The 24,239-nt window shown below is 34.6% G+C and overlaps 2 protein-coding genes across 6 annotated transcripts in view; both read left to right on the forward strand.

Annotated features, from left to right (window-relative positions):
- The window catches only part of NMI (N-myc and STAT interactor), a 44,018-nt gene extending 28,986 nt beyond the window's left edge, over positions 1 to 15,032 (forward strand). For all 4 annotated transcript variants that reach the window (XM_074216012.1, XM_074216014.1, XM_074216013.1 and 1 more), the window contains one exon: positions 1 to 15,032. In XM_074216012.1, coding sequence (XP_074072113.1) covers positions 1 to 219 — 219 coding nt within the window. In that variant the 3' untranslated portion in view covers positions 220 to 15,032.
- Positions 14,954 to 24,239, forward strand: part of RBM43 (RNA binding motif protein 43) — a 15,439-nt gene continuing 6,153 nt past the window's right edge. The window contains exons 1-3 of one of the 2 annotated variants that reach the window (XM_074216010.1): positions 14,954 to 15,032; positions 21,105 to 21,315; positions 22,936 to 23,027. In XM_074216010.1, coding sequence (XP_074072111.1) covers positions 15,030 to 15,032; positions 21,105 to 21,315; positions 22,936 to 23,027 — 306 coding nt within the window. In that variant the 5' untranslated portion in view covers positions 14,954 to 15,029. Of the gene's footprint in view, positions 15,033 to 15,080; positions 17,512 to 21,104; positions 21,316 to 22,935; positions 23,028 to 24,239 lie in introns of those variants that run through there. The other variant, XM_074216009.1, reaches the window with a different exon arrangement.

Raw genomic sequence — 24,239 nt, forward strand, 5'->3', positions numbered from 1 at the left:
GTATTTTCAGGAATTTCTAAGAGGACTGTCCTTCTGTTGGGACTTAAAAATATCAATCAAGAAGATGAAGAAAGTATAGGAGATGAAATTCACATTCATTTTCAAAAAGGTTCAAATGGGGGAGGGGATGTAGAAGTTGTCAAATGTGCTCTCAATCAATCTCAAATAGCATATTTTGAGGCTGATCTAGATCAGGGGTGCATAACCTGGGGATCATAAACTTATAAAAGTATTTTTGATTACTATATTTCAATAATTGCTTTCTTTTGCAATTCTATACATTTTATGCATTTAAAAAAACATTATTATTCTGAGAATTTTATAGACTTTACCAGACTGCCAAAAGGATCTTGTATTCCTCTTACACAAAAAAGGGTAAGAATTCATGATTTCTGAGAGAACCATAGAAGAGATTACAACTGCTGGACACAAATTTAGATTGTGCTATAAATGTTTACATTTATTTGAAATTCTTTTCTTAAAAACTTTTTTAGTTTCTAATTGCTTGTAAAATAAAAAAATATATTCCTTTGATTTTTTTTAAAAGTCTAACTTGGTTCTAAAGGTGTTAAATACTTCAGAATTCTGACCACTGCAATATACTAAAGATTAAGCATGATATTTACCACCCATCAGACAAGTTAAATTCAGAATAAGGCATACATTTTTGGAATTTTGGAATTTATTTTGCTTTATTGTAAGCTTGAGGTAATATTTGCTTTGAGGTTTTTTTCCTTTCTTCCCCCTCCCCCCCACCAAATGGGAGAAGGGGCAGTTTAGAGGGAAGGAAAATAAATGCTTGTTAATTGAAAAATATTAAATTTGATTAAAAAATATTCTGAATAAAAGATCCTCATTAAAATATCACTTACATTAAGTGACTGAATATTTTTTGGCATGTAGGAATGTTCCTGATAATGGAAAAAATATGGAATGGGGAGGGCCCACTAAGTCCCTGAGGGGAGTGGTTTCGAAAGCAGGTGACTGTTTTACTCAACTAGTCTAGAATGTTAATTCAAAACTTTATGTTGATTTTTTTGTATTTTTATTCTTCTAGTTTCCTCTAAATGTTACTTCAAATCACCCTGAGGAGAAAGACATGTCAGAGTACATGGGGGTTTTGTCTTTTCTCTAAATTAGAACTGTTTGATATTAATATTAAGCTAATATTATTTCTATCAGACTTGTGCCTAAAATGCAGAATACAGTATTGAGATTATTCTTAAATAGTTAAATGGGGGCAGCTAGGTGGTGCAGTGGATAGAGCACTGGCCCTGGAGTAAGGAGGACTTGAGGTCAAACCTGACCTCAGACACTTAATAATAATAACCTAGCTGTGTGATCTTGGGCAAGTCACTTAACCCCATTGCCTTAAATAAATAAATTTAAAAAAAAAATAGTTAAATGGTTTTATGATTCAGATTCTGATCTTAACAGATCAGAATAATAGGAAATCAGTGCAGGTTTCTATTCAAAAGACTTCCATAGTTAGTTTAATAGAGGTGAGGGAACCTTTAATGGGTGTCCAGCCTTGTAGTTCTTCTAAACCATATTACCCAACAAAAACTTATCAAGAGCCATATATAGAATATAATATTTATTTATGACTACACTGTAACCCATATTAACAATGAGTGTAATAACAAAATGTAATAATGCCACATGAATGGACTTTGAGGGTTATATGTTGCTTGTGACCTGAGGATTGAGCACATCTGTTTTAAACACTTAATTATAGGTTTATTTTTGGTTTCGATTTTTTTTTTTGGAGCAGAATTACATTATTCTTGCTGATTTCTGAATAGACGTATGAAATCTATTTGAGAAAAAAAGGCCAAGTTTGTCATATCTGGCTATTTGTGGATATTTGATTGATAATCACCATTTATATTGCATAGGTTAATCTTTTCTTAGTAGTGGCTGTTCAATCTAATTCCTGAGACTAGTGACATGGTTCATGAGCAAAAATTTTATTGTGTCAACTGCACTGAAAATCTCACAACTCAGTGCCATACTTTCCAGCAAATTCCAATTAGGTAAAAGTGATAAGTTGGGTATTTTCTTCATAGGTGGATTGTTTTAGTGTGTATCAGTTTATGTTGTCCTTGCTATAAAGGCCTAAGGGGTAATTGATCTTAAAATAATAAATTTCCCCTTGCCCATACAAAAATGGATATATAATCACAAAATCAACAAGATTTCCCTGAAAAGTATTTGATCTTTTTCTCAAGAGATCCTGTTGTTTATTTTGGAGTGCTTGACCCAAACTGATCAATGACCAAAAACTGTTGTTCACATAACTGATATAAAGAGCAATGAGGCTAGACATGCTTCTATACCTAGAAAAAGCAGACTAGGCTCCTTGTTATAGGGGTGAAAGTGAACTTAGATTTCTGTTGGGTAGTGAGTTTCGAGTGAACTTTGACAACAATGCAGGTAAGAGAGTCAAGATGGTAGAGTAAGAGAAAGGAATATGACCTAGCTAGCTAAACTTCTTCCACAAAGAACTTCAAAACACTTCAGACTGTATTCTGATTGGGAAACTAAGAAAAAGTTGTAATCATTTTTACAGCTCAGAGCAGCTTAGGAACACAGGGATTTATATGAAGAGTGGAAACTATGCTGGACAACAAGCATGCAAACAGAATTTCAGGACCCAAGGACTAAGAGAGGACTGACCAGAGGAGCAAGTACAAGGGCAGAAAGGGATTCCAATGAATTCCTGAACTAACTTACAGTACAGGAATCTGTACTATCTAGCAGTTCAATTGCCCTATTACTCAGTCTTAGGTCATAGATTCATGGCAGATAGAAATAGTCATGAATGTGTGTACTAAGTAAAGAACAAGTTTGGGAAGAAAAACAATAACTGTGACTCTGATTCCAATATGAGAGTGAGGACTCAGTTCTATTCTCTAAACCAGTATGGAAGCTAGCAGTGGAATAACCAGGGAAGGAACCTGAGACCAAAAGGGACCATCAATTTTAATTACTCTGAACCTGTAGAGCTTCCCATCAGGCTAATAATAGCTGAGACTCACAGCATTCTACTGAAATTTTCCACCAGGGATAAGCTGAAAGACTCAAATTTGGGTTAGAACCTTGGAGAGCTCAATCCAGAAGGTCAGTTTGCTCAAAGTCACCATCTCTCACTTCCTTTCATTTTGGAAATACTCAAAGCTTGCTGCCTCCCCCACCCCCCCACCCCCACTCCCAGCCTGAACTGTGAAAACATTAGTAGGTTGGAAGAAGGCAGAAGCCTTGGTAAGATACCTCCCCACCTCTAGAAATAAGACAAATGAGCCCAAAGTCAAAGAAAAGATTGAAAAAATGAGCAAGGAAAAAAATGAATTCCATTCTAAAGAGTGATGACAGAGAAGCTCAAGACAGAAACCCAGAGAAAGAGAATGACTCAGGAAACATCTATCAGAAAAATCTTAGTGAAAAATGCAGAATGGATGCAAAACAAAAAAGAATTCCTAGAAAAGTTAAAAGTGGGAAGATTTTGTTGTAGTTTTGTTTTGGTATTCATCCAGCCCCCCCCCGCCCCAATTACATGTAAAGATAATTTTCAACTTTTCATTTTTTGGGGTAAGATTTCAAGTTCCAGATTTTTCTACCTCCCTCCATTCCCTCCCCAATCAGTCTGATATAGGTTATATATGTATAGACATGTCAAGCTTAACTCCATATTAGTTGTGTTGTGAAAGAAGAATGGACAAAAAAGGGAAAACAAGAAAGAAAAAAAACAAAAAAAATTAAACCATAAAACTTGTATCTTCAATCTGCATTCAGACTCTATAGATCATTTTTTTCTGGATGTAGATGGCATTTTCCATTACAAATCTTTTAGAATTATCTTTGTTTTGCTAAGAAGAGCCAAGTGTATCATCTCACAATGTTGCCATTTATGTGTATAATGATCTCCTGGTTCTACTTACTTCACTCAGCATCAATTCATGTAGGTATTCCCAGGTTTTTCTGAAATTCTTCTGCTCATGATTTCTTATTCTTTTCTTTTCTTTTCTTTTCTTTTCTTTTTAGGTTTTTTGCAAGGCAAATGGGGTTAAGTGGCTTGCCCAAGGCCACACAGCTAGGTAATTATTAAGTGTCTGAGACTGGATTTGAACCCAGGTATTCCTGACTCCAGGGCCTGTGCTTTATCCACTGAGCCACCTAGCCGCCCCTCTGCTCATGATTTCTTACAGAACAATATTACATCACATTCATATGACAATTTGTTTAGCCATTCCCCAACTGATGAGCATCGCTCAATTTCCAATTCTTTGCCTCAACAGAAGAGCTTCTATGAATAGTTTTGTACTTGTGGGTTCTTTTCCATTTTTTAATAATAAGAATATTTAAAAGGCTAAAATGATTTTAAAAATCAAATGAGAGTGATAGAGAAAAATGGAGAAAGAAATGAAAACTAGGAAGAAATACAGGAAAAGATAATTGCCAACATAAAACAAGGACAAAAGCTTACTAAAGCAAATAACTTTTTGAAAATTATAATTTACCAAATATAAGCTAATGACTCCACAAAATATCAAAAAGTAACAGAACAAAGTTAAAAAGCTAGGAGAAAATGTACCTTTATAGGAAAAATAACTGATTTGAACATAGACTAAGTTGATATCATTCAAGAGTCCTGGGACTCCTTGAAAACTATGAACAAAAAAGACCCTAACCATATTTTAAGAAATCAGTTGGAATAAAACAAAAACAATAAAACAGTGGTAGCAGTTGTGATCTTGAACAAAGCAACAGAAAAACCAGATGAACAAATATGGAAATTATATTTTATTAAAAGTCACCATAGACAAAATAATATCAGCACTAAATAATATGATATAGTACAGCAAATGACATGGCATCTAAATTTTTAAAGGAAATCTTTTTCTTTGTTTTGCATTTCCTTTTTTTAATTTTAATTTACATTTTTATTTATTTACACATTACTAAAATAGTCTTGTTGTAAGAGTAAACATAATCCCCCCCTCCAAATAAAAAACCTCATGAGAAACAGTGAAAGAAAGGAAAAAAAAATGTGCCTTAGTCTATGTTCAGATACCATCAGCTCGGTCTCTGGGGTAGATTGCATTCTTTATCATAAATCCATCAGAGAAGTTACTTCCATAGTTTTCCATAGTTGCTGTTGATGATTATAATTCCCTCCATCCATTCCTCCCCACTACCAGTTATTATATTTTATCTCCCCTTTCACTCTGTCCCTCTTCAAAAGTGTGCTGTGGAGAAACTATGTGGCACAGTATACAAAGCACCAGCCCTGGGGCCAGGAGGCCCCAAGCCAACATCCTACCCCAGAGACCCAGAAACCACCTAGCCCTGTGGTCTCAAACAGGCCACTCAATCCTATCACCTTGAAAAAAATAAAAAATGAAATGTGTTATATCTGACATGATCTACCTTCTCCTCTATCACCTACATCTTCCATCCCCTTTCTCTCCTTTTTCTTCTAGATGTCAATACCCTATTGAGTGTGTATGCTGTTTCCTCACTGAGCCATTTCCGATGAAAATGAAGACCCTCTCATTCCCCCTTGCCTTCTCCTCTTCCATACCATTGCAAACACTACATGAAGTATCTTTTATATAAAACATCTTAGCCTATTATACCTCTCCTTTCACTCCCAGTACATTTCCTTTTCACCCATTGACTCCATTTTTACAATATATTATACCTTCAAATTCAGCTCCCTCCTGTGCCTATAGAATTATTTAATTCAGAAATGAGAGAGATGCAAGAAAAACATGAAAACCAAGTCAGCAGTTTAATCAAGGAGATCCAAAAAAGTGCTGAAGAAAACACTATATTAAAAACCAGATTAGGTCAAATGGAAAAAGCAGTCCAAAAAAGTTAATGAGGAGAAGAATACCTTAAAAAGCAGAATTGGCCAGATGGAAAAGGATATAGGAAATCTCTCTGAAGAAAGCAACTCTTTTAAATGTAGAATGGAGTTAAAGCAAGCCAATAACTTTGCAAGGAATCAAGAAACAATACAACAATATCAAAAGAATGAAAAACTAGAAGAAAATGTGAAATATCTCATTGAAAAAAACAACTGACCCGGAAAACAGATCCAAGAGAGACCATTTAAAAATTATTGGGCTACCTGAAAATCATGGTCAGGAAAAGACCCTTTATTTTTAAAGAATTTCTGCAGGAAAGTTGCCCTGATATCAAAAATAGAAATTGAGAGAATCCACCTATCACCCCCTGAAAGAGATCCAAAAAAAAAATCCCAGGAATATTATAGCTAAATGTCAGAATTCCCATGTCAAAGAGAAAATATTACAAGCAGCCAGAATGAAACAATTCAAATATCATCGAGCTACAGTCAGGATAAAACAGAACTTAGCAGCATCCACATTAAGGCTCGTAGGGCTTGGAATATAATATCACAAAAGGCAAAAGAGTTTAGAATGCAACCAAGAATCAACTACCCAACAAAACTGAACATCCTCTTCCAGGGGAAAAGATGGATATTCAATGAATTAGAGGACTTTCAAATGTTCCTTTCAAATATTGAAACAGCCAGAGCTGAACAGAAAGTGAGCCATAGAGAAGGTGGAAGGAAAGGGTAAATTATGAGGGATTTAAAGATGATGAAAGGGTAAATTTTAATTTAAAGATGATGAACTGCATGTATTCATGCATGGGAAGATGATGCTGATAAAACTTATATGAACCTTCTCATTTAATAGAGCAGTTAGAAGTCATTCTGGAAAGCAGTTTCAAAGTATGTCCCTCCTAAAGCTATTAAATTGTACATATTCTTTGACCTAGCAATACCCTGCTATATCCTTAGTTCAGGAGATTTAAAAAAAAGGATCTGCAAGTATAAAAATATTTATTATAGCAATTTTTTTTGTGATAACCAAAAAATTGAAAACTGAGGAGTTGTCCATCAATTATATGACTAATCAAGTTGTGATAAATAAAACTGATAGAATACTATTATGCCTTAAGAAACAATGAAGGGGATGGTTTCAGAAAAATCTAGCAAGACAACTGCAGTAATGCAAAGTGAAGGGGGGAAGAAAAGGTAACAACTCTCCTAAGCTCTCCTCAAAACCTCTCTGAACACCTTTAATTCCATAAAATAATTCCTAGAATAACAGAACTCAAAAGGATGTAGTGAAATAATTTTCCAGACAAAGATAACTTAGAAGGTCAGTGGGAAAAGTCTGTCACATCTGGATGAGCATAGTTCAGTGTAGGTACCATGCAGACCAAGCCTTGGCAAACCAGGAGCATGTCTTGGAAACTACTAATTCAGCAGTGGAAGCAACTGCTTCTGAGCTCTCAGTCACAGACGGTAAGGGGTTTGAACAATTGATCAGAAGGAGATTTCAGGTGTCTTTTTGCTAGCTCTGAGGCAGGATTCTGTTACTTTGCTCATACTTGGATCTTAGTCGCAATACAGGGTGAGGAGGAGCTTGTGGCTGCAGAGGAGCAGGGACCCTTATTGTGATAAGGGTCACAGATCCAGGGCACAAAAATGTGCTTGTTGTCACTCACAGACCAGACCACAGACTAGGAGAATAGTAAATACACATCTTAGCTAATATTGTAGTAGAGAAAATACATGGCAGAGAAAAATATAATCTTTTTTCTTTCTGTATTGTTATAAACTTTTCCTTTCTCTATTGGCCTGTGTTAACAAGGCACCTATGAGGCACCACATCAAAACAATTTTTTTCCCTTTCTGTGTTGGCCTTGTACTAACAAAGTACCAGGATATATATCATGTTAGCAAGGTACCCTCTGGTATCCCATATTTCATGTGGGCTCCATCCCAGAAGTCATCTGGATGACCACATTGAAGTTATCTCACCTAAAAGGGATTCTAAGGTACATAAATTCACTAGGACAATGAAACACCAATTAACATTACAATTAGTTAAGTAGTGAATACTAGTTAACCCCCTGGACATGTGCAGTGAATTCTACCTGGATTCATGTATTAGCCATTCCTTAGCACCTCCCTAGGACCAACCTAACTTCTCCCCAAGTCCTTCCCCAATTCTCCTAGAAAAGATACCATGCTAAGGTTACTTTTAAATGTCCTTCTTTTCTCTTTTAACTTTGCTACTTTTTTTTAGGGAACACTCTAAAATTCCTTAAGAAATCCAGTTTAAGTACTGTTCAAACTCTTTACTTTGTCACTTGTTAACTTGCCAACCTGCTGTAATATGTAATTAAAATTTTATGTTCCCACACCTCTGGGTCAAGATTTCATGTGACTTGATTCACATTTGTGGAACCCCTGTGGTCTTTACAACTGGAACCATTCAGCAGTCTTTTCCATTGGTATCACACAGTTTGCTGGCAACAGTTTTTGGAAGAACTGAAAACTTACGGGTCCCTAGAAATATCTCTAAAAATAGTGCACAGAATTCCTGAAGCTTCGGAAGGTGTACCCTCCAGCCTGGAAGCAGAATCCTATTTTAACAAAGTGCTAAAAGTCAAGAAATAAGTTGGAAAAATTAGGAAACAAAGTGAAATGAGAAGAGCCAGAAGAATAATTCATACAATAATCATAACACAGGTACAATCAGTTTGGGTTTTTAAGTGTGAAAAGTTGTGGAACTTTTCAAGACTGGAACCTCATATGAAAATGTCTTTGCCCCAGGAAAAGTTCAATTTTTAGTTAATCATTTAGGAAAAAATGCTACATGCAAATTCTTAGAACAAATTGATTAAAATTTTTAAAGGAGACTTTAATCTAAAGTGCATTTTTGATTATGTGAATTTACAATGGGAATGTATATTTGTGTTCTGTTCAATAGAGTTGTTTAGTCCTTAATAGTACTAAAAGTACTTTTAAAACTTTGAACTTTCCAGCAACAGTAGAAGTGGAGAAAGAAAAAAAAAGTTGATACTGCAATTGGAAGTTTCCTCAGCTAAACCTTATCTGGTAATTAAGAATCAGGACTACAAATAGCCTTCTTTAAGTTTTCTATTTTCCATCTTGGAAAGGAGGTTTTTTTTAATAATGTGTCAAACAAGCCCTGAGTTATCTCAGAAAAAGGTAAATACTTTAGTTTTAGTTTTTTTTTTTAGTAAGGCAATGGGGTTAAGTGACTTGCCCAAGTTCACACAGCTAGGTAATTATTAAGTGTCTGAGGCTGGATTTGAACTCAGGCCCTCCTGACTCCAGGGCTGGTGCTCTATTCACTGCACCACCTAGCTGTCCCAGGTAAATACTTTTGAGGGGGGGAAAAAAAGCACAATTTCATTTAAAGAGTTTTGTTTATGTGACAGAGTTATTTTTTGACAGAAAAATATGAAAGTTTATTTGATAGAATTAATTTCCCTGATAATTAGAAGCAAAGTCACCTAAAAGTAAAATTGAATTATGCACTTGCAAGTTAAGTGAGAAACCAAATTTTACAGGACAAAATGTGGAACTATATGTCTGAAAATAAAGCTCTAATCACCTAAATCATAGTTTTATAATGAATTTAAGGTTCATTACAAAATTGTGCTAATTTACAAATGGCAGGTTTGATATATAAAAAAAACTGGATCTGAAAATGTGAAATATGATATGAAACATGACTTGAAAGTAAAGAGATACAAGATTAAAAAATTAAGAGTATTAGGGACAAAAATGAAATATTGATTCAATTTCAAGACATACAATTTATAATTTGCAATATCAGTTTGACATAATCAGTAGCTAAAATCTTTAAAAAAAAGAAATTTAGATTATTTTTAAAGTCTATTTAAACATGACGCCCAATCAAAAAAGCAATGAGAAGTAATATAAAAGTACACTTAAAAGTAAAAATTTCTAAAATGAAATTGCAAGAATGGTTGCAGCAAGAAAATAGAACTAGTGACTCTTTACTTAATCAGGTATAATATAAGGTCTTTTTGCTAGCAACTAGGATATCCAATATGAGTCAAATTTGAAAAAAGTGGCAGAGGAAACAAAAATCCTAGTATTGCAGAAAACTTAAGAAAGTTTTAGATGTCATTGAGTGAGGAGGTGAAGAACAAAATAGATACAATAGTGAGCTTCCTAAATTATGAACTCCACTTGAAGAAATGCTTATTTATTACTGGGGAGGGAAGTAAAGAGTTTCTCATTGTTCCATGCTTAATTTCACAAATTCTAATATTCTTATGGATGTGAAAAAAACAGTTGGAATTTTATAACAATTAAAAACTGATCAATTTAAAATTTTGATTTATATTGACTTGATAATATAATTGAGAAAAATTATAATTCACAGTATAGCTGATCTGTGTTCTGAATGATAACTGCTTGTGCCACACTTTGTAGTTGAAACTTGCAAAAATGATAGCTACTGGTTTCTAAACAAGTATAAAATGTCAGAATTGGTAGATGAATGGAATGAGTTTTCTGTGTCACTGATTTGTACATGGATTCTATTAAGTGAATGTTCTTCGAGTGGCAATCAATTTTATATTTTGTGCTTGAAATATATGATCCCTGAAATTATTTTATGTTAGTAATGCATTTATAAGATTTTTTGCATTGTCATTTTGGAAATCATTGTATGAAAGTTCTGTTGAAGTTGGAATGATATCAGCAATAATTCATTTTCATTTTGCTTTAAAAATTAACTATTTTGGCTTTTAACAAAAATCGATATTTACCTTCTTAAATTTCCCTCTCTGTCATTAGCAAACAATAGATACAAAACTCTCAAGTTAACACTTACAGTCAAGGAAAACAAATTCTTACATTGTCCCTGTTCAAAAAATGTTTGCTGCAGTCTTCACCTTAAATCTATTACCTCCTTGTTAGGAAGTAGATTGTATGTTTGCATCCTTTATCGTGGTCCTTTGAAATTATCATTAATCACTGAGTTGATCAGAGTACTGAAATCTTTTTAAGCTGTTGCTGTTACATAAATTGCTCTCCTTGTTCTATTCATTCCACTCCTTATTAGTTCAATCTTCTCAGGATTTTTAAAATCTTATTTTCTTTTTTCAAAAATATTTATTTAAGGCAATGGGGTTAAATGACAAAGGTCACACAGCTAGGCAATTATTAAGTGTTTGAGATCAAATTTGAACTCAGGTCCTCCTGACTCCAGGGCTAGAGCTCTAGCCACTGCACCACCTAGCTGTACCACCTAGCTGCCTCCCCCCCTTTTTTATCTTTTAAAAAATTTTTTAAGTTAAATTGTTTTTGAAGACTGGATCTTCCTCTCTTGCCCTAACTGAAAAACTACTCAGGTATCTTATAGTGAGCACTCTGATTGTCAGGGGGGACTGACCCACTTTGTTTCTTAACTGGACTGGCATCCAGGGAGTTAGGTGGGGGAGGGGGTGTTATATATATATATTTTTCACTTCAGTTTAATTTACAGAAGATCAGAGCCCCTAAGCATGAGATTTCTTAGTTTTAGTCTTTCCAGTAGTTGAGAGCAGAGGCTGGCAAATTACAGCCTGTGGTCTGCTGCTTGTTTCTTTTTTCCTAATGGCCTGTGAACAAAGAAAGATTCTTACATTTAAAAATAAAGTTTAATGGGAATATAGCCATTTACATTGTCTCTGACTTTTCAAGCCATAAAAGCAGAGTTTAGTAGTTACTTTAGGGACCATGGGCTGCTCTCTTACTTTAGTATTGCTACTTAGTGAACTTCCAATTATTGTGATGAAGTTTTAGGGTTTGGAGTGCCAATACAGACTGCTGTATTGTGAATTTTTTTTAACTCCTAGTGTGGACCCATAATGCCAAACCAAGAAAAAAATAGTTTCATTATTTTTTTTGACAACGAGGTGAGGTTAAACTGTTTCTGAAAGAGAACCATTCTCAATTATTAATCATTATTATTGAACAGTGAATGGAAATTAGTTTGTTTTAAACTTGATAATATTTCTTGATGAACCCAACCTAAAATTATCAGACAAATCAGGGCTTAAACTCAAAACTTATATTTTGGTAAAGTCAATTCAATAACAACTAACATTGATTCATGAGTAATATTAAATTGCCTTATACTCTTCTTATCCTATCAAGTTAAAATAAGAAATGAAATGGAAATTCCCACACAACTCTACATTAGATACGTTTTCCAAGCTCAAATTAAAGTTCCATCAGTGTTTTCTGTACCTCTATGTAAGTGCAAAAGAATTTTCCATAATTCAAAATCCAAATAAAAAAATTTAAAGCATGTTATATTATCTGTTACCTCCTTTCTAGAATCATTTAGAATATCTGGGTCTTAGAATCTATGGATTCTTATGGTTTATTGAAGGAAGAAATTCTTTACAAGATTTTCTGAAAGTTGAAACTATCCAGGCCTTCAACTGAAGTTACAATTTAATGTGTTACTTTCCTATGGTCTTTTATTATTCTTCTCCCTTCCACTCATTTGGAATTTGTTTAAATCCCAAATAGCACCAAATATTAAAGTAAGAGACAATAATTTTTAGAGTTTTTAAAGGAATTCTAGGGGAAAGGTCCTTAAAAGTTTGAGAGTGAACAAAGGACTTTGCATTATCAATTTACACATACAAATTAAAATAATAACTTATATATACTAGGAATGGAGAAAATATATAGTAAGGATTAGTTTTGTGTAAAATCATGTCTTTTTTTAGTAAATTCATAAAAGACATGGTACAGAATCTAGTACAGTGAAGGCATCCTTCTAGTGGCCATGTGGCTAATCTGTGTAATTATATCTCCCTCTTGTGGCCTTTTGGAGAATTCCAAAAGCTAGAATTTGCAAAATTATAATCACAATGTTTTCATTAGGCAAACTATGAACCATAGGAATGGATTACACTTTTTTTCTCTTAGGGAGCATCATTTCTAAATCAGTGTAGACAATTAGGAAACTACTCTCACAAAGTCTTCCCAGAGTAGGTTGGTGAAATTATTATTAGGTGAAATAACAAAAAAGACTAATGTTTTAATTGTTATCAGTTCTTCAAGAAAAAGACTGTCTAGATTATAGGTCATTTGACTTCATATAAAAAATTTACATAAAATTGAACAAAATATGTATTTCTGTGTATACTTAGTATTTCCCTGAATCATTAGAACTCTCTTCTTCCATGTAGGCTCACCAAGCTTCTTGGGTAATGTTGAAACTACCCTGATTTTGAATTTAGTGCAAAGTTCCACTTTGTAAAAGTGAATAAGCATGAATGAAGATGAATGTCTAAGTACTATGTGGGGCAACATGATGAGGTCAATAGAGAGCTGCTCTAGAACTAGAAAGATAGAAGTTGTATAAAGTCTTGCTTCTGACACCTGCTAGCTTTGTGACACTGGAGAAATCACTTAACTTCTTTTCAGTGCTGTAGGAAACTCTCTAAGACTATAGAAATTGCACAAAAGAGAAGTCAAAGGATAGGAATAGGTGGTTTTCAAAGGAATAAATCCATTTCATCAATAACTATAAGGGGGAAAAACCCTCCAAATCACTAATATTTAGGAAATGCAAATTAAAACTTTTAAGTTCCCTAGACACATAAAAAGTTGACCAAAAAAAGAGAAAATTATTAATAATTGAGGGATTCTGCAAAAATAGGCACATTAATTCACTGTTGGTGGAGTTGCTAATTGGTATAGTCATTCTAGAAAGGAATTTAGCACTATTGTCCTCAAGTTACTAAAACTGGCATACTTTCTGACCTAGAGAAACCATTACTAATTTATATCTACATCTCAAAAAGATTTTTTTTAAAAAGAGGAAAGGAGCTCACATATAAAAAAAATACTTATGATAACTCTTTGTAATGACAAAGGACTGGAAATTAGGGAATGCCTGAGCAAATTATGGTATCTGAGTATAATGGAGAACAAAAGAGATAGGTACCAAAAAGCTTGGGAAGACTTGTATAAATTGATGCAGATAGAAATGAATAGAACAACACTATAAAGATCAACAGCTTTGAAAGATTTAACATCTCTGATAAACAAAAATATAGAGGATATATATGAAATAGAGGAAAAATTGTGAAACATGTTCCTCACCTTCTAACAAAGAGGTGACAGGCTCAAGATGCAGAATGAGACTTACGTTTTTGAAAATGACTTAAATGGGTTTTTGTTATAAGAGTTTTTAAAATAGTCTAGAAGAAGGAGGCAAGAGGGAGAGAAGATACATGTATATTCATTGGTGATACAATAGATAAATAAAAGCAACATATTCAAAAGTCTATTAAGTTGAAAAGGTGCTGACATATTGATAGTTTGAATTTTTATCCTTTTGAAAACATAGTCCTACATTAGTTTATACCTTTTCCTCCCAAATACAGATTGCTTAAAAATCTGAGAGTACTCTCTAATTATTTTTCTTTTTTTTTTTTTGCTAGACAATGGGAGTGTCTGAAGCTGGATCTGAACTCAGGTACTCCTGACTCCAGGGCTGGTGCTCTATTCACTGCACTACCTGCCCCAGCTGTAATTAATTTTCAATGTATATATATAATATTAGAAATTTATAATATCTATCTATAGGTAGATCTATAACCATCAATATCTTTTTATTTCCTTTATGTATCTGGCTTATATGGAGTGGCCTATATTCATTTGGATTTAGTATTTACTGAATGGACACAGAAGTTCCAAAAACAAAATTGACAGGACCAAATTTAGTTTTACTACAGTATTTGACCAATAAAGATCAATAATCTTAAATAAATTTATTTTTCTTTAATGCTAGAAAGAAGATATTACAATGAAGTGTCAACAAAGAGTCCTCTGGAGAACATAAAAGCATCTTAACTATGCTCTATTTAGCCCTCTCATCTTAGGTGAAGGCACTGAGAGAAATTGTTGCCTAGATCTAGGAGACTAGTCAAAGCTGTAGGATGGTGGGCTTTTCAGATGCTCCTACTTAGTGAAAGTACAAGTGTATGTGTTCTTAGCTTCCATTATATCTAAATACAAAAACTTTTTGTTACAGGCAAAAAAAAGTCAAAAAGATAATATTTGAGCTTAATAAAGTTCCTGAAGACACATCAAGACAGAAGCTGTACCTCCTCTTCCAGAGCTATTGGGGAACATGGTTTGTACTCTCTCAAACCTTTCTTTCCATTCTTCTCCATGTACTGACATACTTACCCTTTTGTCTATGAAAACTCTGGCAGATATAGAAACACAAACTAGTTCTATCATTGGTCCTGCCTACCATTTACAATCATAAGTAAAAGAAGGTAGGTCAGCTTTTTTCTATCTCTCTTTGTACCTGTCTTTCTATCTCTCTCTCTCTGTTGGTCTGTCTGTATTTCTCTCATTCTGAATCTTTCTCTAGTGATGTAAGAAGGTGTATGTGAGGGAGTAGAGAGGAGGGGAGGGAAAGAAAAATGAACAGTTACAGAGAGACAGAGGGAAGGGAATAAAGACAGGGACTCAAAGACAGAAGGGCAAAAAGATTGCAAGATGGAGAGACTGATATCAATAGATTTCAAAGAGGAAGAACAACCTCTTTTGAATGCTTTAATTCAATTCAAATAACATTCAAACAAGGAACAAAACCTTTACCAGTCCTGTATATCCAATTTCTTAGAACACATATAAAGATGATATAAAATCAAGCATAGAAACTGGAAGCTAATAACACCTTTTTCCACCTCTCACCCTAAGGATTTTGTAAGCCCCAAAAGATTATTTCCATAACCCCAAGGGCATAAGGCTTAATGTATTGTTTTTCAAAATAGCAGTTTGTCTGGAATAAGAAGCAATTTGAGCTAAAACAAAAGAATGTCAGAAGATCAGGTTATTTTGGAAAGGGTTGGATGATATATTTGGTTTTTTGATAGTCTTCAATCTATCCTGATCATCACTATTCAATTTAATTTTCCTAAAAGTAGCTCTAATCATGTCATTTCTCTGTTCAAAGACTTAAGCCAGCTCCTACTTGGTATTCTCTTTAATCTGACATTCAACAACCCTTCATTATGATTTCAACCAACCTCTTCAATTTTTTCCTGAGACTATTTCCCTTCACATTTCACAGTAGTCAGTTTTCCAATACTTCCTGCCCTTTCACCACTTCTTATACTTGATGTTTCCCCTTTTACCCTCCTAGACATCACCATCTCGAAATTCTTATCCTTCAAGGCTAAGTTCAAACCACATATACTTTATTATTTTTATTTCTTGTTTCTTTTTATAGCACCTTGTATCTTTCTTACACTTTTGCATTGTATCAATTTGTATACATGTATCTTCTCCCTTACTAGATTAGAAATTTCTTGAGTTTTCCCTTCAGGATTTTGACCATTCATAGTAAATACCAAACCCTTAAAAATGTGGAATAAAGAGATCTGTAAGGAGTCAGAAAATCTAGATTCAAATCCAGCTTCAACGAGCACTACTTGAGACATTGGGTGCGTCATTTGACCTCTGTGGATTTTAACTTTCTCACTTTTGAAATAAGGAGTTTGAACTAGATGATTGAAGGGGTCTTCCAGCTCTTGACTTAAGTCACTTAAACCTGGTTTCCTTATCTTTAAAACTAGGAGGTCCTAAAATATTTGGGTTTTAAGGTATTGGTCAGGTCGAAATTCTAAGATCCTGTGAAATTCAGGAATGAAACCAAATAGAGACCTAGGAAAAGACAGGGACTCAAAGGCAGAAGGGGCAGAGGCGCAGAAAGATTGCAAGATGGAGAGACTGATATCAATAGATTCCAAAGAGGAAGAACAACCTATTTTAAATGCTTTAATTCAATTCAAATAACATTCAAACAGGGAACAAAACCTTTCCCAGTCCTGTACATCCAATTTCTTAGAACACATATAAAGATTATATAGAATCAAATATAGAAACTGGAAGCTAATCACACCTCTTTTCCACCTCTCAACTTGGAGTTGTGTAACCTTCGATAAGTTAGTGTTTCTGGATGTTTCCTCAGTCGAAAAAGGGGTACCAAAAGAAGACTTAAAAAGTTCTTTTCCTTGTGATTTAGGAATATATGACACGATAATAGTGCCCGGTTCTACTAGGAAAGGAGGCAGGGGGACAATCCTAAGAAGCCACAAGCTCTCTCTGAGAGAAAGACTAAAGAGGAAAACGGGGAAAGAAAGATGTGAAATTCTTTCTATCTTTAAAATGTTTAGAGAAGGGGAGACGTGATACAGAAGGAAGAAATGGTGTTGTTGTTGAAGGAAGATTGGGGAGTTTTATGCGGGCAGTGAGGGGAAAAAAATGGCTTTTTCCAAGCTCAAACTTCGCCTTCCATTTAATCCCCTCTACTTGAGAGGGAAAGAACATCTAATATCTTCCTCTAGGCGCTCGTGGGTGCCAGATGTAGCGGTCCTAGAACTTTGGGGCGGCCTCCCGGACCTTAGAACGTCAAGTTGGGTGGCTGCTGGGGAGACGGGGCGGAGTTACTCGAGTCCCTAGCTCACTGCCAAGGTTGGCCAGTTTAAACCAGTGGGTGAAAGAGAAACTAAAACCTAGCCCTGTCTCCTCCCAGCGGGCTAGGTTTCTTTAGAAGGAACCGCTGGTGTTGAAGAGCCCAGCACGCTTCACAAGTCATGGCAAGTTAATTTTCCTTAGATTTTCTCCTAGGCACTGCACTCCTCTTGCTCTCCTATCCCCGCTCCGCTCTCCACGCCTTCTCAACCCCAAACATCTTTCCTTCCTGTCTGCTTCTTCCCAAAAGTTTAAAAGGAGAAAGATCTGAGCAAAGCTTCTTGACATACTTTGAACGCAGCAGAAATGGGAGGCATTAAAATGTATGAAGAGGTGCAAGGGATGGAGGGAGACGAGAGAAGGGTGGCCAGCAACCTCTACGGTGTGGACCTGCACTTGTGTTTGGATCCTGGGCCTGCGTAAAGGGCAGGCAGAGACAGGATAGCCTTCTTGACCCAAGTTACTAAAAGATAGGGAAAGCCACTTTAAATGATTTGGGAGTGATCCTCCAGTTGTGTTTAGCACTCTGCAAAATCCTTTGTCTGAGTGCTGTAGTTATTTTTAACTTGTGATCAGATCACAAGCAAATGCTCTCTGAAATAGAGTTCTTTGGTGGTTAAGATTATGTGCAAACAAAAGAAACGGCAATTCCTGGAAGAAGTTTTGTTTTGGCTTCTTCTCCCGGGCCACAGATTTGTCATTGCAAAACAATGCTTCTGATTGGTGGCTGGGTCATCCCGGAGGTTAACCCTTTCTGAACCCATTCGGATATCTAGGGTTGTTTCTGATTTGGAAAGAGGAGTATACATTTTTATCTTAAAAAAATCAGATTGGAAGTCTGAGGAGGTCAGAACTTTCTGTAGTTGACGCAGAATTAAGGTGAGAGTGTGTGTGATTTGCAAAAGCATCAAGCAAACTCAATATCTCATCTTCAAAGTTCTTGTCAAAGTCCAAAAATAACTAAATTCAACACCCTCATAGTATATTATTTCACCTTAGATATTGTCTCCTTCTAATGTTTCTCAGATATTAGTCTATTTTGACACAGCAAATTATTTTTTCTCTTCTTTAATTTTCCTGGAATTCTTTGCCTGGATGTCTCCTTTACCTTCATCGCATTCTCCTTTTATACTATGCCTACAATTGTATAGAAAATATTTATCTCCTTGAGAGCAGAGATTGTTCTGTTTTTTTTTTATGCTAACTTCTATCTTCTCCCAGGAAGCTGTCATGAAAATTCTGCCAGTGGCTTTTTTTTTTATAAGATAACAAATTATCTCAGTCATCCATTTTGGTTTTCTTTTCTCCTATCTCTGCTGACTGAACAGCTAGATGCACAGTGGTTAGAGGACCAACCTTGGAGTAAGAACAGGAGTTCGAATGTGACCTCAAATACTTACTAACTGAGTGACCCTGGGCTAGTGACCCTGATTGTCTCACATCCAGTCTTCCTGATTTATATCTGGCCACTAGATCCAGATGACTCTGGAGGAGAAAGTGAGGCTGGTGACTTAGCACAGCCCCCCTCACTCAAATATAATTCATGTGTTTGTCATGGTATCACTTCCTTGATGCTATGTTCTTCCAGAATGAAGGATAAAACATTTTTATCTCTGCTGACTTAACTATAATGCTTCCTCTCTGTGGTTATTCCTCAAGACTTAGTCCTGAGATACTTTTTTCTTCTTTAAGTTTCATAATTTGGGATATGTTTAACCCTCCCCCTCCAAAAAAGATGAGTATTTCTTTATAGTTTCCTTGTAATCTAATGTATTTTATTTTATTAATTTAAAACATTCTGAGTTCATAGGCTTCACCAGGTTGCTAAAGGTGCCCATGACCAAAAATAAAAAAGATTGATAATCTCTACATGTTCTTATGATTCTTACTATTTACAGTTTACTTATCAATCCTAAGAAAGTATTTTTTTAGTTTGGGTTTTTTTTTTTTTTTTTTAGTTTTTTGCAAGGCAATGGGGTTAAGTGGCTTGCCCAAGGCCACACAGATAGGTAATTATTAAGTGTCTGAGGCCAGATTTAAACTCAGGTACTCCTGACTCCTGGGCTGGTGCTCTGACCACCGTGCCACCTAGCTGCCCCCAAGAAAGTATTTTTTAAGTATTATTTATGAACTCATCCTTTTAAAAGTTATGATGAAGTGAATTTCCTTATCAATACTGGGAAAGTTGAATTGATTTCTAAGCTCCGGGTTTGTTTTACTGCCTTGTAAATAATTTTTTTTATTGATAAATTTTGTTTTAACTTCCACTGACCCATACAAGTATTCACATATATGAATGAGAACTAAAAACAGCATGAGAAAAGGATAGTAAAGAACAAAAATTGAAATAACTAGTAAAAAATCAAATATATTGAATAAAGGCACAGAAGTTTGTGAATGGTATACTTTTGGTTGTGTTTTCCTTATTTAGCATTGCTTAATAAATATCTTTGACAGTTCTTTGCAGTCTTTATACTTAACCTTCCTTACAATGAAATAATATTTTGATAATTTCATATCACAATTTGCTTAGCCATTTCTCAATCCTGGGTGCATCATTTTTATTTTTTTACTATTACTATGAATATTTTTGTGTAGATATATTTTTTATAAATAACACTAATCTTAAGTCAGTCAACCAGAATTTATTAAACATTGCTTAATATGCCAGGCACTGCTAATCACTGGGAAAACAAATATAAGCAAAAAAAGAGCCCTGCCCTCAAGAATCTTAGATTCTAATGAGGTAAACCACTCATAACAAGAAGTTGAAAAGAGAGAAGATGGAGTAAGGCATGATGGTGAAGGCCAGAGTAGAATAGTCTGAATGAAAAGATGGTTGGAAAAGGACTCTCCTAAAATGGGTTCTGGGATGAACTTTTTAATCTGAAGGAGGGCCCTTAGGTCAGAAGGTACTTCCAAGATAATATGTTCCAGGCCTGAATGATTTTCAAAAATAAAATGATTTCTGAGGCATAATGGAGAAGTGCAGTTTGATGAGAAAAAAAAATTATACCTTAGGGTATAAATCTTATAAATGTATATAATTATATATATATAAATATTATATATATAATTATATAAATTTATAAACCTTATAAATATATAAATTGGGTCAGAGGATATGAATATTTTTGTGTGGGTTTAATTTTCAAGTAGACTTGGGAAACTTCCACTATGAAAGTCCTGTAGGCTGTCACTTGAAAGGACAAGATTAAGAATAGTTGTATACTTTACAGTAGCTGCTTGTTGATTTCTATTGGGTTGGTATATGAACCACTACTGTAGATCTCTGGAATCCTATGACTGGCAGGCCTTAATCTCCAGATGGTATTCAGGTATTCCTAAATAATTTATGTTGGTCTCCATCTCAAGGTTATTTTCAATAGTAAGTTTTTTTGTACTTTCAAGAAATATACTCTTTTCTTATGCTGTGTTCTTGATTTGAATCATTTATAACGAATTTAAGGAGGAGGTAAAATGCCATTTGGATAAAATTTGTATCCTTTTTCACATATTTTAAAAATTTAATATTTTCTGTTTCCTCAGTTACATAAAATTTTTTTAACATGTTTTTGAATCTTTGAGTTCCAAATTCTTTATCTTCCTCCCTTGCTACCCCTTTTCCTCATTGAGAAGGTTAGCAATTTGATACAGGTTAAACATGTTTTATCAAAACTTATAATTTTTAAGGCACATCATCTCATTTTTTGAACAGGCTTCAATTCAAAATGTAAAAGAACCTGAAGCATATGAAAGGACAATTGTGGTTTCTAATGTTCCTGTTGGAAATTTTAACGATGAAGTCATGGCAGATATTCTGAGGGGTTATTTCCAGAAGGCTAATAACAAATATAGAGAAGTAGAAAATGTTACATATCCAACAAGAATCAAAGGAGTTGCATTTGTGACATACAAGGAAATAAAAGGTATTTCAAAATTTACTTTTTCCTATTTAAAAAAATTTTTACAACAAAATGAGAAATCCATTGAAATGCTCAAGTGAATTTGAGGAAATCATTGCTAACTTTCCTCTTTCGTATAATTATTAAATTAAGTCAAATATAATATCAAAGGATTGTGATTCAACCTGGGAGATGAAGAACAAAAAATGGTTAACCAGGAAATGAAAACCCAAAGTCAATGAGGAGATAGTAAGTGAGTACCTAGATACTTCTGATAAATATATACCAATAGGCCCATAGGAGCTGCATGATAGGGTTCAGATATAATGCACTGCCAGTGATCTTTAAAAATTCTTAGGAGTCCTACAGGTTTTTTATATGGTAAGTTCAACATAACTTGGAAACTGAGATGTAGTAGCTAAAGAAATACTGGAATCAGCTACCTTAATTTATTAAAGCACAATGTTCAGAATGAAGTTAAATAGACCTAATTAATTCTGTCCTGACCAGACCCAGCATGGCAGATATGGATGCCTCAAATAAAGAATTTGAACCCAGTCTAAATCTAGTACTATTTCCACTGTACCACACTTCCTTCCATACACAGTTAAGCTATTGTTATATCTTGTCATTTCTACTTTCACAACATTTCCAAATCCATAAAGCCACGATAAGTTATTGTTCAATTCCTCCTAGACATTTAGAACAACCTTCTAATTAATCTTTCAACCCCCAAAACCCCAAATCTCACTCTCCCTTAGTCCAATTAACTAAAAGGATTTTCCTAAAGAGCAGACCCAACCATGTCACTCTTCTATTCACTAAACTTCACTGTCCTATAAGCTCCCTGAGGGCAGGAACTGTCTTTTGCTTCTTTTTTATCCCCAGTGCTTAGCACAGTGTCTGGGACCTGGTAGGTACTTAATGTTCTTTGATTGATTGAATGTATTTTTATCATCTGTACCAGATCTAAACTCCTGTCTTTCCAAATTTATGACACATTCTCCACACACTCTTTGGTATAGTCAAATTGAGTTTCTTTTTCAACTCAATGTCTTTTTTTTTTGTTGGTTGTCTCCCTTGCTTGGAATTTACTTCCTCCTTGACTTCATATCTTAGAAATTCTATTTTCCTTCAAGATACAGCTCAAGTGACCTCTTCTACATGAGACCTTTAAAAAAAAATACTACAATGAGTAGTTCCCTTTGTCTCAAACACCTTATATCTATTTTTTTAACATGCATATGTATGCACATATTGTCACCAATGGCAAAATATAAGCTTATGATCAGAGGCTATTATGTTTTTGTCATTGTATCTCACCTGCAGAACACAAAATCTGCTACATGGCAAGTGCTTAACAAATATACATTAATTGATTATTGATGATCTTTCCAATTCTGAATTCCTTTGATTTTCTGAAATAGCTTTTCATTTGAGGTAGAAAGATACTTGCATATTAACATAAGTATATTCTTTAAAACAAGACTTTTCCTATAGAGCATGCTTTTGGAAATGAGACTACAAGTTCTACAACATTGCTAAAAGCAAGGAATATTAGTTTAGATGTTTACTTTTGAGGGAAAAGTTGAAAACTGGCAAAAACAGGTGAGAGAATCTTATCTATTTTTTTTTCTAAATTAGATGTTGAGACTATCCTTAAAAAGAAGAAACACTATCTAACAGAGAAGGGATTACTTCCCACTTGCCTTGCTGTATCTCATTTTAGTGAAAATGTGAGTATATAACTTGTACTAAGCATGTTCTTGAAATCCTATCCCCTCCATGAAGCCTTTCATGGTGTAGGCAAGTCTACAACAAAACTCATTTGTCTTTCCCCTCAAATTCTCCTTTCTTTCTTACTTCCCTAGTCCTGCCCAAACCACCAAACCACCACCATCTTTCTAGATGTCCAGGCTTACAACCTTTGCATCATCCTTGTCTCCTCTCTTATGCTCACTCCATATATCTAAAATCTTGCTAAGTCTTATCATTTCTATCATCACAGTCTCTCATATAATCCCTCTTCTCTACACTGATATAGCCAATCACCCTGGTGCAGTTGTTCATCACCTCTTGTCTCTATTACTGCATTAATCTTACTGTTCTCCTTGCCTCCAGTTTCTCACTCCAATCTACTCTCTACTCAGCTAAAGTGCATGTTGGACCATATTATTTTCCCACCCTCCAAAACTCAATGAATTCCAATGGTTCTCTCTTGTTTTTAGGATCAAGTATAAAATACTTTGTTTGGTACTTAAAACTCTTTACAATTTTGACCTTTCCTATCTTTTCCATATTTTTCTTTACTCCCTTTATTGTACTCTATAATTTGTTGACCCTGGTCTTGTTCCTCACTCACAATATTCCATTTTCTAACTTTCTGCTTTTTCATTTTCTGATTCCATTTCTGGAATGGTTTTACCCTCTACTTGCACATCTTGACTTCCCTGACTTTCTTCAAGACTCAACTTAAATCCTATCTTTTACAGGAGAACTTTCCAGGTCCCTGCCTACCTTCTTCTTCTATTCTGGTCATACCTTCCTTCTCATACTGCTTTTATCTTGTGTGTACATAGTTTGCATGCACAAACTTGTATGGTGTCTCCTCCATTAGAATATGAGCTCACTGAGAGTAAAGATCATGGTTTGTCTTTCTTTGCATTCCTAGCACTAAACACAGTGTCTTATTTAATCAGTACTTGTTGATTGTCTTGATGACAATTCTCAAAGCCCAAATTCATGTAAGGACTAAACTTTATATATAGAGTACATATTTTCAGCCTTTAAAGATTTGGTTTATACTTTTGAGATATCATCATATGTTTTTCATTTATATTGATTAATTAAATATGTAAATATTTCAATGTGTGGGGGGAAGAAGGTCATTTCTGGCATAAGGTGCTATTTTGGGAAAGGTTTAGAAGATTTGGATAAATACAAGGTGG

The sequence above is a fragment of the Macrotis lagotis genome, chromosome 1 (assembly GCF_037893015.1).
Source record: "Macrotis lagotis isolate mMagLag1 chromosome 1, bilby.v1.9.chrom.fasta, whole genome shotgun sequence".
Classification (NCBI taxonomy): Eukaryota; Metazoa; Chordata; class Mammalia; order Peramelemorphia; family Peramelidae; genus Macrotis; species Macrotis lagotis.